The sequence below is a fragment of the Acipenser ruthenus genome, chromosome 20, assembly GCF_902713425.1.
Source record: "Acipenser ruthenus chromosome 20, fAciRut3.2 maternal haplotype, whole genome shotgun sequence".
In the NCBI taxonomy this organism is placed as follows: domain Eukaryota; kingdom Metazoa; phylum Chordata; class Actinopteri; order Acipenseriformes; family Acipenseridae; genus Acipenser; species Acipenser ruthenus.
In genome coordinates this window covers 8,053,186-8,064,410 of record NC_081208.1, presented here as the reverse complement: position 1 = coordinate 8,064,410, position 11,225 = coordinate 8,053,186, and the positions used below count along the sequence as shown (strand labels likewise).

Sequence of the window (11,225 nt, the reverse complement as noted above, 5' to 3'; positions counted from 1 at the left end):
AAATTCCCAGCCACCCAACACAATGTATCTCAGCTAAAACATAAAACCATGGCAGATCTTAATACCAGTAGGGTTTGTACTGGCACTAAGCAGCTGATTTTGATGCAGAAACAAATACTAATGAATCATCCATTTCCCTTTCTATAAACCTGAGGGCAATACAATATTAATATTTCTTGTTCTTCAGCCCTGGCAGAAGTAAAAAAAAAAAAAAAAAAACCTTTTAGGGTTTCTTACTGTCAGTGGAAATTGTACTGGTAATAAGAAACTCCAAAATGGCTGCTGCTAGTGGATTTTCAGCTGGTTCTAGTCTCTCCATTTTCTTACTGGTAAGAACCCAAGCTCACGCCAGCATAGTCCAGTAGGAACGTTCATTCCACAGTTTATTGCAAGTGCTTTACATGTCTGTTGACACAAACAGTTAGTAAAATATTCCACAAAATGCAAACTTCTTGCTTTACCCTTTGAAGAGGATTAGTGCACACAAACCTTTTTTTTTTAAATATACAATAAATAAAAAAATGAAAAACACTGAACTGTATGAAACAAACAAAGAAAAAAAGAGCACATGTTAACATTGTTGGTACTGTGGAGTGTTGGTTTGAAGTTTGGGTTTCTTCCTAGCTACGTATGTATAATGAATTACTCTGATCCGGGCTGCTTCCCTCAATGGAATCAATGGAATGATAAAGTAGGATCCAGGACAGGTCCTGACTCTTTAAAATAATTAGCAGCAATATTAAGTGTTAATCAGTGGAAGGAAAAAAGCAAATGCTCACAGTGAACTAAAGCTAAACCAGTTCAACTTGTTCATGTGCCATCATGCTCACCCTTTGTGGAAAACACCTTGGATAAAATGGTCAAACAGACTCAAGCCAGGGCTCAAATCTATACACAGCAGGGAACTTCAAGAAACAAGTGATTTGAAATATCAATGGGTTTCTTTTCAATACAGAGGGAAAGCAAGCCCCACCTGATGTGGTAATCCATACCGGTTTACCACAGGACGTTAAGCAAATTCTCTTTTAATGATGTATTGTCATTGTCCCACTGCAGGGACAGATGGTTTATAATCTGCTTTAGATAGAGCCAGTTGAAGAGGAGATACTCAAAGATAGGACAGAATCACTAGCATGTACAGGGACTGAACACAACATTTTAAACTCCTGCCACGATGAGGTCTAGGGTCAACATGTGACAAGCCTGCAAGATGTTTGAACTGTTCTGGAGAATATGTGACCATTTTTCCTCCGGTTCCTTCAGGGCAGTTACACAGGTGGGAGAAATCTGCAGGAAAGTCTGGTCTCCTGAACAATTCTTTTAAGCTCCTGTTCCTACTGAAGCATCAGTAACTAGTGCAGTCTTGGATACGGAAAAGCCTGTCAACTGAGTGTGTACTATCGACCCTATACCAGTCTGCTGTCTTGCCTCTCATGGCTGAAATTAAATTACAACAGGGAGATGCAGCTTTTATATATTACAGAACACTTACCAGGGATTCCATTTGTGTTACAAGTAACATCCTATTTATTTAAAAGCAGATGTTCCTAATGTTTGGTCCGACTCCTGTACGTGTTGTCCTGCTCACTTTGAAATGTTCTATGTGTGCGTGACTGCCACAGACAACCTTCGCAGTAGTGACCTAAAGTGATGCAATGCAAGGTGACAGGTGCTGCTTTGGCATGTCAGAACAGCAGGGAATGATATGCAGCTCCATTGTGAATGAAGTGAACCAAATTGCGTTGCCACGGCAAGAGAAAATCAAACAGAAGCATCACATTGGAAAAAGCCGGATTACGTAAAAAAATATTTAGGCTAGGTCTGTGAGCATTTCCGTAAACTTTCCTTTCTTTTTTCATCTGATTTCTTCTCATCAAAATTCATTAAAGTGTATCAATAAAAATATGAGAAATACAATATAAAAAGCAATTAAAACAGTTGATGCTTCGCTTATTTGATTTAGCCATCGTGGTGTGTATGAATGGAAGTAATGGACTGGAGTCTAACATGCCCAAGGAAGGCTGCCTGCTGGTTTGTTTTAGCATCCATTCACGAACCTTTCGTGCAGAATCATCCTGACTCTCCTGTCAGCAGTATCCACTGCACTGGTCAATGCAATCAGACAATAAGGAACGGAGTTGTGTTTCAGGGCACTGGCTGCTTTCAGGCCTCTATTCCTATTGCTGCACTTAAAATAACAATCTGTTTGTTTGTGCTTGCCTGGGTACATTTAGCACTGGCAAGTCCAGTCATAAAAATATGATTATGTAAAGATTTGTGTATCAACTGGAAATAACGTATTTGCTATAAAATACATGTGCATACAGTACTTAGTTAGCATGACCTAACCAAGTCAAACTATCAATTGTCCAGTGACTCGTTGCTCCAACAGGGAGAACCTGTGGGAGCAGAGGAAACCAAAGCACTCAGATAAAAAGAACTGTGGAGACTCTCTCTCCTGTCTAGACTGCTCTATAAAGAAAAGTTTATACCGGTCTGTTTCACACTGTTCAACCTGAACCCATATTCACAAAACCTGAACTCCCCGGTGTTTGAAAACCTAGGAAACAGTGGACACAAAGTTTCATCAATATGAACCCTTATTTAATAAACAGGCCTGCCTCTGTTTCAAAGCACACTAGAACAAGGATGGTACCAAAGGGAATGAGGGAGGCAGACTGGAAGCCTCTAGTTGTAGATGACACTCAAGCTGCTCAAATCAATACTGTTGCTTCAGCGGTTGCCAGGTAATGAGTTACATTGCCACTACAGCTTGGACCAATAGAAATCAGGTTTACTGAACCCCTACATTCTTCAGCAAAGCCAGGCATCCTTATTAGGTAAGTATTCTTCAGTTAATTAGACACAGCTTTCTATTGATCCATCTGTGTTTAATCGTTCTACTTTCAAGTGGCAATGCAACAAAACAACATTTCCCGATGCATCTGTCCTCTAAATTCTCTGCACTTGATCCTACCTGTGAAATATATAGTTGAAATGGATCTCTAATGTAGGAGTAAGCAACTTTGAATGCCATATCTACATTTTAACTGCAATTCACCATCACCAGACTGCACTGAAACTGCTGGTGTGGTGTAACAGTGCAGGAGAACTACACTCTGCGCTCCCATGAGCCTTCACTGCAGGTAAGCTGCCCTTGTTTTTATGTTGATCTGGGTTTGGAGCTGGAAAATAAAAACTGAAAACATGAGGCTTTGTGTTTAGAGTTAGTGACTGGGAACCAGGAGACACTGATTTGAAATCACAGTTCATGAATATGAATTATGGGCTATCCTGGTTAAACCATTTTCAAATATAGAATTAACTTGCAGCCACAATATTCTGGCACAGCTGTATTGAGCACCCTCTGAAGAATCCACAACCCCATGGTCCTGTACTGAATTAATTGAGTGTTGTAAAGGGAAGCAGCCTGCCAATGCTGTGAGTGTGTGAGTGCGTGTGTGTGTGAGTGTGTGTGTGCTGTGAGTGTGTGCAAGCCTGCAGCCTCACTCAGTCAGTAGCTTGATCTCACTGCTGCTGATGCTGTTCATGTTGAAGGGGGTGTCTGGCAGAGGCAGCTCGGGGTCGCTCTCGCTGGAGGTGGAGCCTGCGCTCATGGCCTACACGGCCTCTGGGATGGCGCTGGCAGGCAGGCACACCTCGGGCTCGCTGCTGGTCTCGCTGGCGCTAGACACCACGGAGAGCAGAGACATCTTGCGGGTGAGGCGGCTGGGCAGCAAGGAGAGCGTGTAGTCGGCGATGATGCCCCCCACGTCCAGGCCGCAGGCACGGTCAAAGGAGATGAAGCCCACGTTGGCGTTGGCCTCACACACCACAAACGAGCCGTCGTCCTTCATCAGCAGGTCGATGCCGCACACGTCCATGCCCAGGATGTTGGACACCTGCACTGCCAGCTGCCTGCCCTGCTCGCTCAGGGGGCACAGCATCCCCACGCCACCTGCAGAGACACACACACCAGCATATAGAAAAACACCACCCATGGGAGCTGTGCACAGTAATCCAGCAGTTCACCATGCAATTCCAACAAGACTCAATACTGCCTCTTCTGGCTTTAGTATTTTCTTTAAGAAATACTTTAATAATGAATGACATATTGCAAATAGAACACATCGAACAACTCTATGAAATAGTTGTGATGCATGAATTTAAAGGAATAACTATTTTCCCTCTATAACCAGGATTGGTGGATGAGTTCTTGGCTGCTTTACCCTGTGTTCACGACACTTTACTACACCTTTATCAATATATTCCGCAGTAAACTTTTATTTGGGAATGCAGAACATTGCATGCTGCATTTGAAAACAGTGATCAGAGTTCTGTGTGTGGCTGTCAAGGCAACCGATTGCACAGTACTGTAGGTGTTGGACAAAATAACTCATTTAGAGCTGATATATTAAAGACCAGCTTGGTAGCGAGATGGAATAGGAAGAGTTATTGATTCACTTTCTATCATTTCTGTTTCACTCATTACATCCTGGGGAATTTCTATAATTCACTCTGACCCCAAAAAACATCTAGGCATTACCATAAATGATGTGGTGGTTTTAAGATATTAAAGATGAATACAGTTGTTTTCAAGAGTCCCTACAGCATCAACTACAATTGGAAGAACACAAAGAAACTTGAATATGAACAAGCCCTGCATTCTCCATAACAATGAAACACTCACTAGTACTCAATATAGAAATACTTCAAGAAACATAACTAATTCAATGAGACATGTTTCCACTAGAAGTCTTTTGAAGACACAGATATAGACCTGTAGTCAAAATGTTTGTCACCGAGTTTCTTTTAGTGTTTCTAAGCCCTGCATTCTGAAGTTTGACATCTAACATGAAACAATGTAGTAAGTAGAAGCCAGAGTCATCTCTTTGTATACAATTGTGGGTCATTGCTTTTGCAGCAATATTAAATATTAAAACCACTGCTGCTTCTCATCAAGTTCAATACAACCATACAGATACAGTGATACAGCAAACTCAGTACTCATACCTCATGAATAGCCCCAAATCAATGGGTAATGTTTGCTTTGTGTGGTCATATGCTGTACATAAGATATATCATTCGTTGTGTAGGGATATGGCTTTCAGCTTATTGTAGTGATTTTGCAGTCAGCATTGATGATTTAAGGGAGTTATCACTTTGCCTTTCCCCCTCAGTAAACCCTGGTGTTCAGAACCCTACAGGGTAACAGTGAGGCTGTGAGTGCCAGAGACCCACCCAGAGAACAATTACTCTGCATCCTCCCGTCAGTGGAGCAGCGCAGCATGGAGCCGATCAGACGCCCCCCCACCACCACCACGCGGATGTCCTTCCCGTGGGACTCCTTCACGTACTTCTGGAAGAGGTAGGGCGCCTCGTGGCGGATCACGTGGGAAATATCCATGAGGTGGTGCTTGTCCTGGGCGAGGAATACTGCCTTCCCTGAACAGGAACAGAGAACCACAGCAACAGGTTTACAAGCATTGTAAATATATATATATATATATATACTTCTTAAAGAATTTGTCCGGTAAAAGTTGTACGATTCTTAACTTCAGATCCAATAAAGCTAAGAAAAACTATAACTACTATAATTATCATAAGAGAAGTACAGTCGAACTCCGAACAGCCGTTACACCGTTCAATAGGACAATTGAACATTCACAGGAACAATCAGATACTGACAGAAAAGACATTTGGATCGTGATGACAATGAGGGACCGCACACTTAAAAAGCAGAGTCAAGGCATTAAGAAGAAACAGATCAGCAATGACTTCAACTCCCCGTCATCTTCATCTCCACCCTCATCCAGACTGAATTAGAATCAACACATTTCAGTTCATGGTACGTACTGAATGAAACCTACTTGTGTTCTTTAAAAATTGTTTGCATTTGTTTACCTTCGTACTAAATGACACAAAACGTTATCTGTAGACAGTTGATTTCTTACTTCTGTTAAAAGGTTCATCTGAGAAAAAATGTGTTCTTATTCTGCAGTAGTGTGTGGCAAAGCCACACTCAAGAGAGAAGGCTTGTGTGGGAAGTTGTGAGGCTTGATTAGGACAGAGTTTGATAATTTAGCACCAGTAGGCTCTCTATATATATATGTGTCTATATATGGGTCTTTGGTATGGGAAAATATGAAAATATAAAAAATGTGTTCTATGAGCATAACAGCGACCACTCTAGTGTACTCTAATCCAGGAAGGAGTGCTGATGTTGGTCGGCTGGACAGTAATCCTGAGTTCAGAAGGGACCCCCGTACCTCGGTGACCTCGAGTGTTCTTGACCACCACGGGGTATCCCAGCGGCTCTGCCTCCTCAATCATCTTGCTGAAGTTCTCATGGCCCCCTGCAGAGACACAAGCAACCTGTCAGAGAGCTGCCCCCACCCAAACACACGGGACATTTTTTAAGCATTAAAAAATAGAAACACTTCAGTACATGACTGAGAGGAAACTGATCACCTTATTAAAATCCCAAAGGATGATACAGATACGGTGGAAAGAGCAGGGCTGCAGGCTTTATGAGTTCAGATCTGCGTTGGGCAAGGTCAATGTAAGGATACTAAATGGTGTCTGGTGGGCCCAGGCTATGTGACAGGATTTATTTAGCCATTAACTAGAACAATAGAACAATAAGGTAAGGTACATTGCCATAAGCAAGGCTGTTTTGGTAATATGGAGAAATCTTGTGATTATTGCTTTTGCGAATGTTTTGAATGTTTTTTTAAATGCTACAATTAAAGAATGTCTTTCTTTCCTCCATCCTGCACTTAGTTTTTTTTAAACATTTAAGGAAGATCAAACTTAATAAATCAAAAGCAACACCTTGTGAGTAAGTACAGTACCATGACCTGGACTCTGCCTGATACTCTCTCAAGGAATTCCCATCAGACCTGAATGATCTGCCACCACTGAATTCCTGTTGAAAGGAATATGCATCTTGCACAGCAGGTCACCACAAACTGCTAAAGGGAAATAACCTGCTCATGAAAACCCAGGATGTTGGTGAATCATACTCCAACTGGAATAATCCCAATAATATGTGAACTACAATGACAATGACATCAGGGTTCCCACACAGTGCCTTCCCAGCCCCAGGCCCTGGAATGTCTGGTCAGCAGATGGAGACTAAAGCAATGCCTTACTGGACGGGATTCAGATACACTTCAATAATATATTGCCTCCCAGATTCATCAAAGAGTAATTTATGCATCCACTAAGCCAATCGATAATATAAGAAAGGTTAAGACTAAAAGGCAGCCACACAAAGCATTACAGTGTGGCTGCAGCTGCTGATTCCTGGCCAGTTCAGTGACTACAAAGCAGTTCTAACCAGTTCTATCTGAGCTTTTTAACTTCTGCTTCCAGATCTGTTGCACGTTGCCCTTGGTTTTTCGCAGTAGCAGTCTCTCAAAAGGGCATGTGCTGTATAGTTGTGAGATTATTTGCTAATGCATCTTCCAGAAACGTCTTTTAGTTATTGAGCCAGGAAGGAGAGATGCTTGCTAGCTCTGTAGCCTGGAAGCACTCTGTATGCAGCCAGCTTCCCTACACAACACACTACACCACGTTGATCCTGTTTGATATGCAGTATGAAACAGCCAGTTACTGAATATATTAGAATTGAAGAGTGTGATTGCTTGATGTAGCCTCCAGTGACACACCTATATTAGAAAGTCAAAGAGCTACTTGTTTTATACAATAAGCATAATTCTTTAACTTCATACCTCAAATCCAAGGACCGTACTGCACAATGTTACTCAGTACATGATACATACCAAGTACAAGTACATGCCAATGCTGTAGGGCTGTGTGGTGGTGTCTGTGTTGAGATCTATCCTCTTGGTTTTCTAATACATATTGTAAATGTAAACACTATGACTGGAACCAGCACCCACGATCCTTACCATAGGAGAAGGTGTCCGGCAGAGGCACCCCATGTCCAGCCAGCTCCTGGAGGGTCCAGAACTTGTTCACACAGTTGAGGATGGCCTGAGGCCGGTTGACCAAGCGACAGCCCATCTTCTCCAGGTGCCGCAGGACGGTGATGTCGCTGTCTGACTGGACCCAGGGGGTGGGCACGCGTATGACTGCCACATGGGGGTAGGAGGTCTGCACTTCCTGGTTCACTCGCAGGCCTGAGGAAGAATGGAGAGCAGCAGGTCAGGTCAAGAAGCCACACCACTGGGAACTGAAGAGATTCTGTCCAAAGCTCATTGTCCTGCTTAGAGTGAAGTCACTGTTTAAAATTATTCCCTAATGAAAAAAAAAAACTAAGATGGAGGGTGATGTGACCTTACTATATTCCCCCCTATATTTTCATAGATATATACAGTAGCACAGCCGCATCATTTCACCACTTTGAGTTTTAGAGTAGTTTCTGAGCAGCTCAGCTGGTATCCTGAATCAATAGGACAGCATCAAGTAGGATTGACTGTTTCGTCATGTGGTAAAACTTGCATTTTGCTGTAGTGTTCTTCGTTCTAATATCATCACTGCGTCTGCACTGCTTAATAAAATTGAATTGAGGCTAATGTCTCTGCTTATTCAGCCATTGCTCTGGCTCCCAGCCCACACAGGTAGTTTGGCTGTGGCCTCCACTGGGGATAGAGATGCATTTATTATAATTGCCTTACCAAGCCACTAACACAATACCTTCTGGCAATGTGTTAACGTATCGTCACAAACAAGATGCACATTAAACTAGCGAACACTGTAAAACATGGGCAGGGAGACTCTTCAACTGACAGGCTGGAAAAACAATCCTAACAAACCAAACTGGAAAGAAACGCAACAACTAAAACTGAGGAATGTAAATGCAAACCAGGGAACGTCAGAAAAAGCTTGACTATTTCCCTCCTTTGTCTTGTGTTTTCTTTCAATGCTATAACACAGCTATCTGGAGCCCTTCCCATTGGTTGCTGCAGGGACGGATGCATGCTGACTGCATCTTCTGAACAGACTGCTCTTCACAACTTTGCATGCATTTTTGAAACTCTACTGTTCCTTCAAATAGTAAAGGGAATTGAGACTGATATTCTCAACAATGTATGCTAAATAATGCTATTACAGTTTGATGATAAATGGACAGGCATGGAAACATGTGCAGTGTGACATTCGCATGACCCCCTGCACGCAATACTCTTTGCAGGGGATTCCAGAACCAGGGAGATAATAAGGACTCAATTGGTCCAGGCTGCAGGGAAGGTAGCGAGGCAATGTTTCTTTAGTAGACAGGATACCTTAAACAGTGCTTGTTAACTCCATGATGGGGAACTGACTATGATGTAGCTGACTGGCTAATAAAAAAACACCATTTCTTTTCAGTTGTTTGTATTTTTTCACAATAGCATTCAAAGTAGTCTCACTAGTGTAGCAGTAAAAACTCTGAGGCATGAGGTGTGTGTTCTGAACCTGGCTGATCACCCCCACAACACAGCTGAAACCTGACAGCCTGTTGGCACTAGTGTAATCTAGTGTAGCGCTTATTACAGGTCCAGGGATGCTAGGGTTCTGTTTAGAACAGTGGGGAATTATCTTTTAGCTCATCAGATTAGTTTCAACTGTAGGATTTAGTCTGTGACAAGCATGCAGACTCAATTTGGGGTTCTGTTTAGGGTTGTGTTTTTATGTACAAAATAATTGCAAACAGTTTGAAACTTGCAGGAACACAAAATACCTTAGTGAAGGAAGAAGGATTGCAATTGTTACAAATGAATCAGTTAGCTTTACTCAATGCAGATCAATGAATCAGATCTGATGCGAAAAGTACTAGAATCTGCAATGCATTAATTAAAAGCACTGTCTTTGCTATCCTAGTATCACAGCTCTTATTTACAGAATGCTTATGTGTGACAATTCCATATCAAATGAGACTGTGGAGACTATGAAAGTTCATTTCACCTCAGAGCTGCTGCAAACCATGTGATTCATTAGGGGAAGCAGCTGGTTGGTTACTGACAAGACAGAAAGCCCTGAAGGTGTGGGGACAACGTCACTCTCCAGATAAAATGACCATGAAAGCCAGAGATTTCTTTATCCTAGTACCAAATACCATGTTTACAAATTAAATGATGTGTTCACTATTACATTGGTTTGATGTGCATGGAACTGAACAGAATTATTTTGTTAACGTCAATCACTTTAATATAGACTCCAGATGCACTGGTAAGGATTCATTCTAGTATAGCAGGAGCTGTTCAATTTTCCATGAAGCAAATGCTTTGAAAATGCGCCAGTTGTGGCCTGGGGTGCACAGCAAGAGACAGATACACCCAGCCTGCCTGCCTCAGCCACTTCACTAGGGAGGAAATCCAGTACACAGCTCAAACAGACGTGCTCTCCTGGTTAGAATGCATATCATTATATAATGTAACCATTCAACACAGCTAGCTACACTGAGCTAGGTCTATGTTTAGTATATTTAGTGCTATGACTGTCCTCTTGCCTCTTACCTTTTGCAATCCCTGAGTGGCTGAGTGCTGTATCTCAAATAATGCGTTTCACTGACATGTTTGTACAGCCTGACTAAGGTGCTTCTAGCTGTTTTGAAATTGGCAACTCTGAACTAACTTACAATCTTCCCTATTCTGGTAACCTGCTTACAAGACTTTCTCCTCAGCTTCTAGAACATACGAACATTTACGAACGAGAGGAGACCATTCCTTCAGTTCCTAGTAGCTGATTGATCTCCAAACTTTGTCAAGTTGGGTCTTAAAGGATCCCAGTTTAGTAGTGTCCCGGTTTATTTGAGTACGGTATAATAGCACAGTCACTAACTGAAAAGGTGTCTCAGATATGAGACAATGTGGCAGTAGCAGCTCTGTACAATTTGCATGACAGGGTTTATTTTTCTTGTATGAGACCCAAAATGGAACTTGACCAGACAAGGTCTTTGATCCAACCATATTCTTAATTGTTTAATTGAACAAATGAATTGTCCAACTCAGTTCCAAAACTAGTATTCCATTGTGCTGTTCCTGTGAGGCCTGGTGTAGAATGGCCCTCAGATACAGTGGGATCCATATGAGCACACCTCACAGGGAGCGGTAAGAAGAACTATCCTTTACACTTAGCTGTCTCTGAAACCATTATGAAACCAAGAAGTAAGATTTTCAGAGAGAAAGGCAAGGAGACTGATAACTTTCTTTAACCTTGTGTAGTTCCATGTTTCTTTCAAACCTGCACATTTGAACCCTTTCTAGTGAATGGAAGTG

General features: G+C 42.1%; 1 protein-coding gene across 1 annotated transcript in view; it reads right to left on the bottom strand.

Moving 5' to 3' along the window:
- Window positions 1–356: 356 nt before the first annotated feature.
- LOC117425745 (beta-citrylglutamate synthase B) overlaps window positions 357–11,225 on the bottom strand; it is a 42,615-nt gene continuing 31,746 nt past the window's right edge. Inside the window, exons 2-5 of the mRNA XM_034042977.3 lie at window positions 7,917–8,147; window positions 6,270–6,356; window positions 5,242–5,445; window positions 357–3,958 (exon numbers count right to left, since the gene is read on the bottom strand). Of these exons, the coding sequence (XP_033898868.2) occupies window positions 3,621–3,958; window positions 5,242–5,445; window positions 6,270–6,356; window positions 7,917–8,147 (860 nt within the window). The 3' untranslated portion in view covers window positions 357–3,620. The remainder of the gene's footprint in view (window positions 3,959–5,241; window positions 5,446–6,269; window positions 6,357–7,916; window positions 8,148–11,225) is intronic.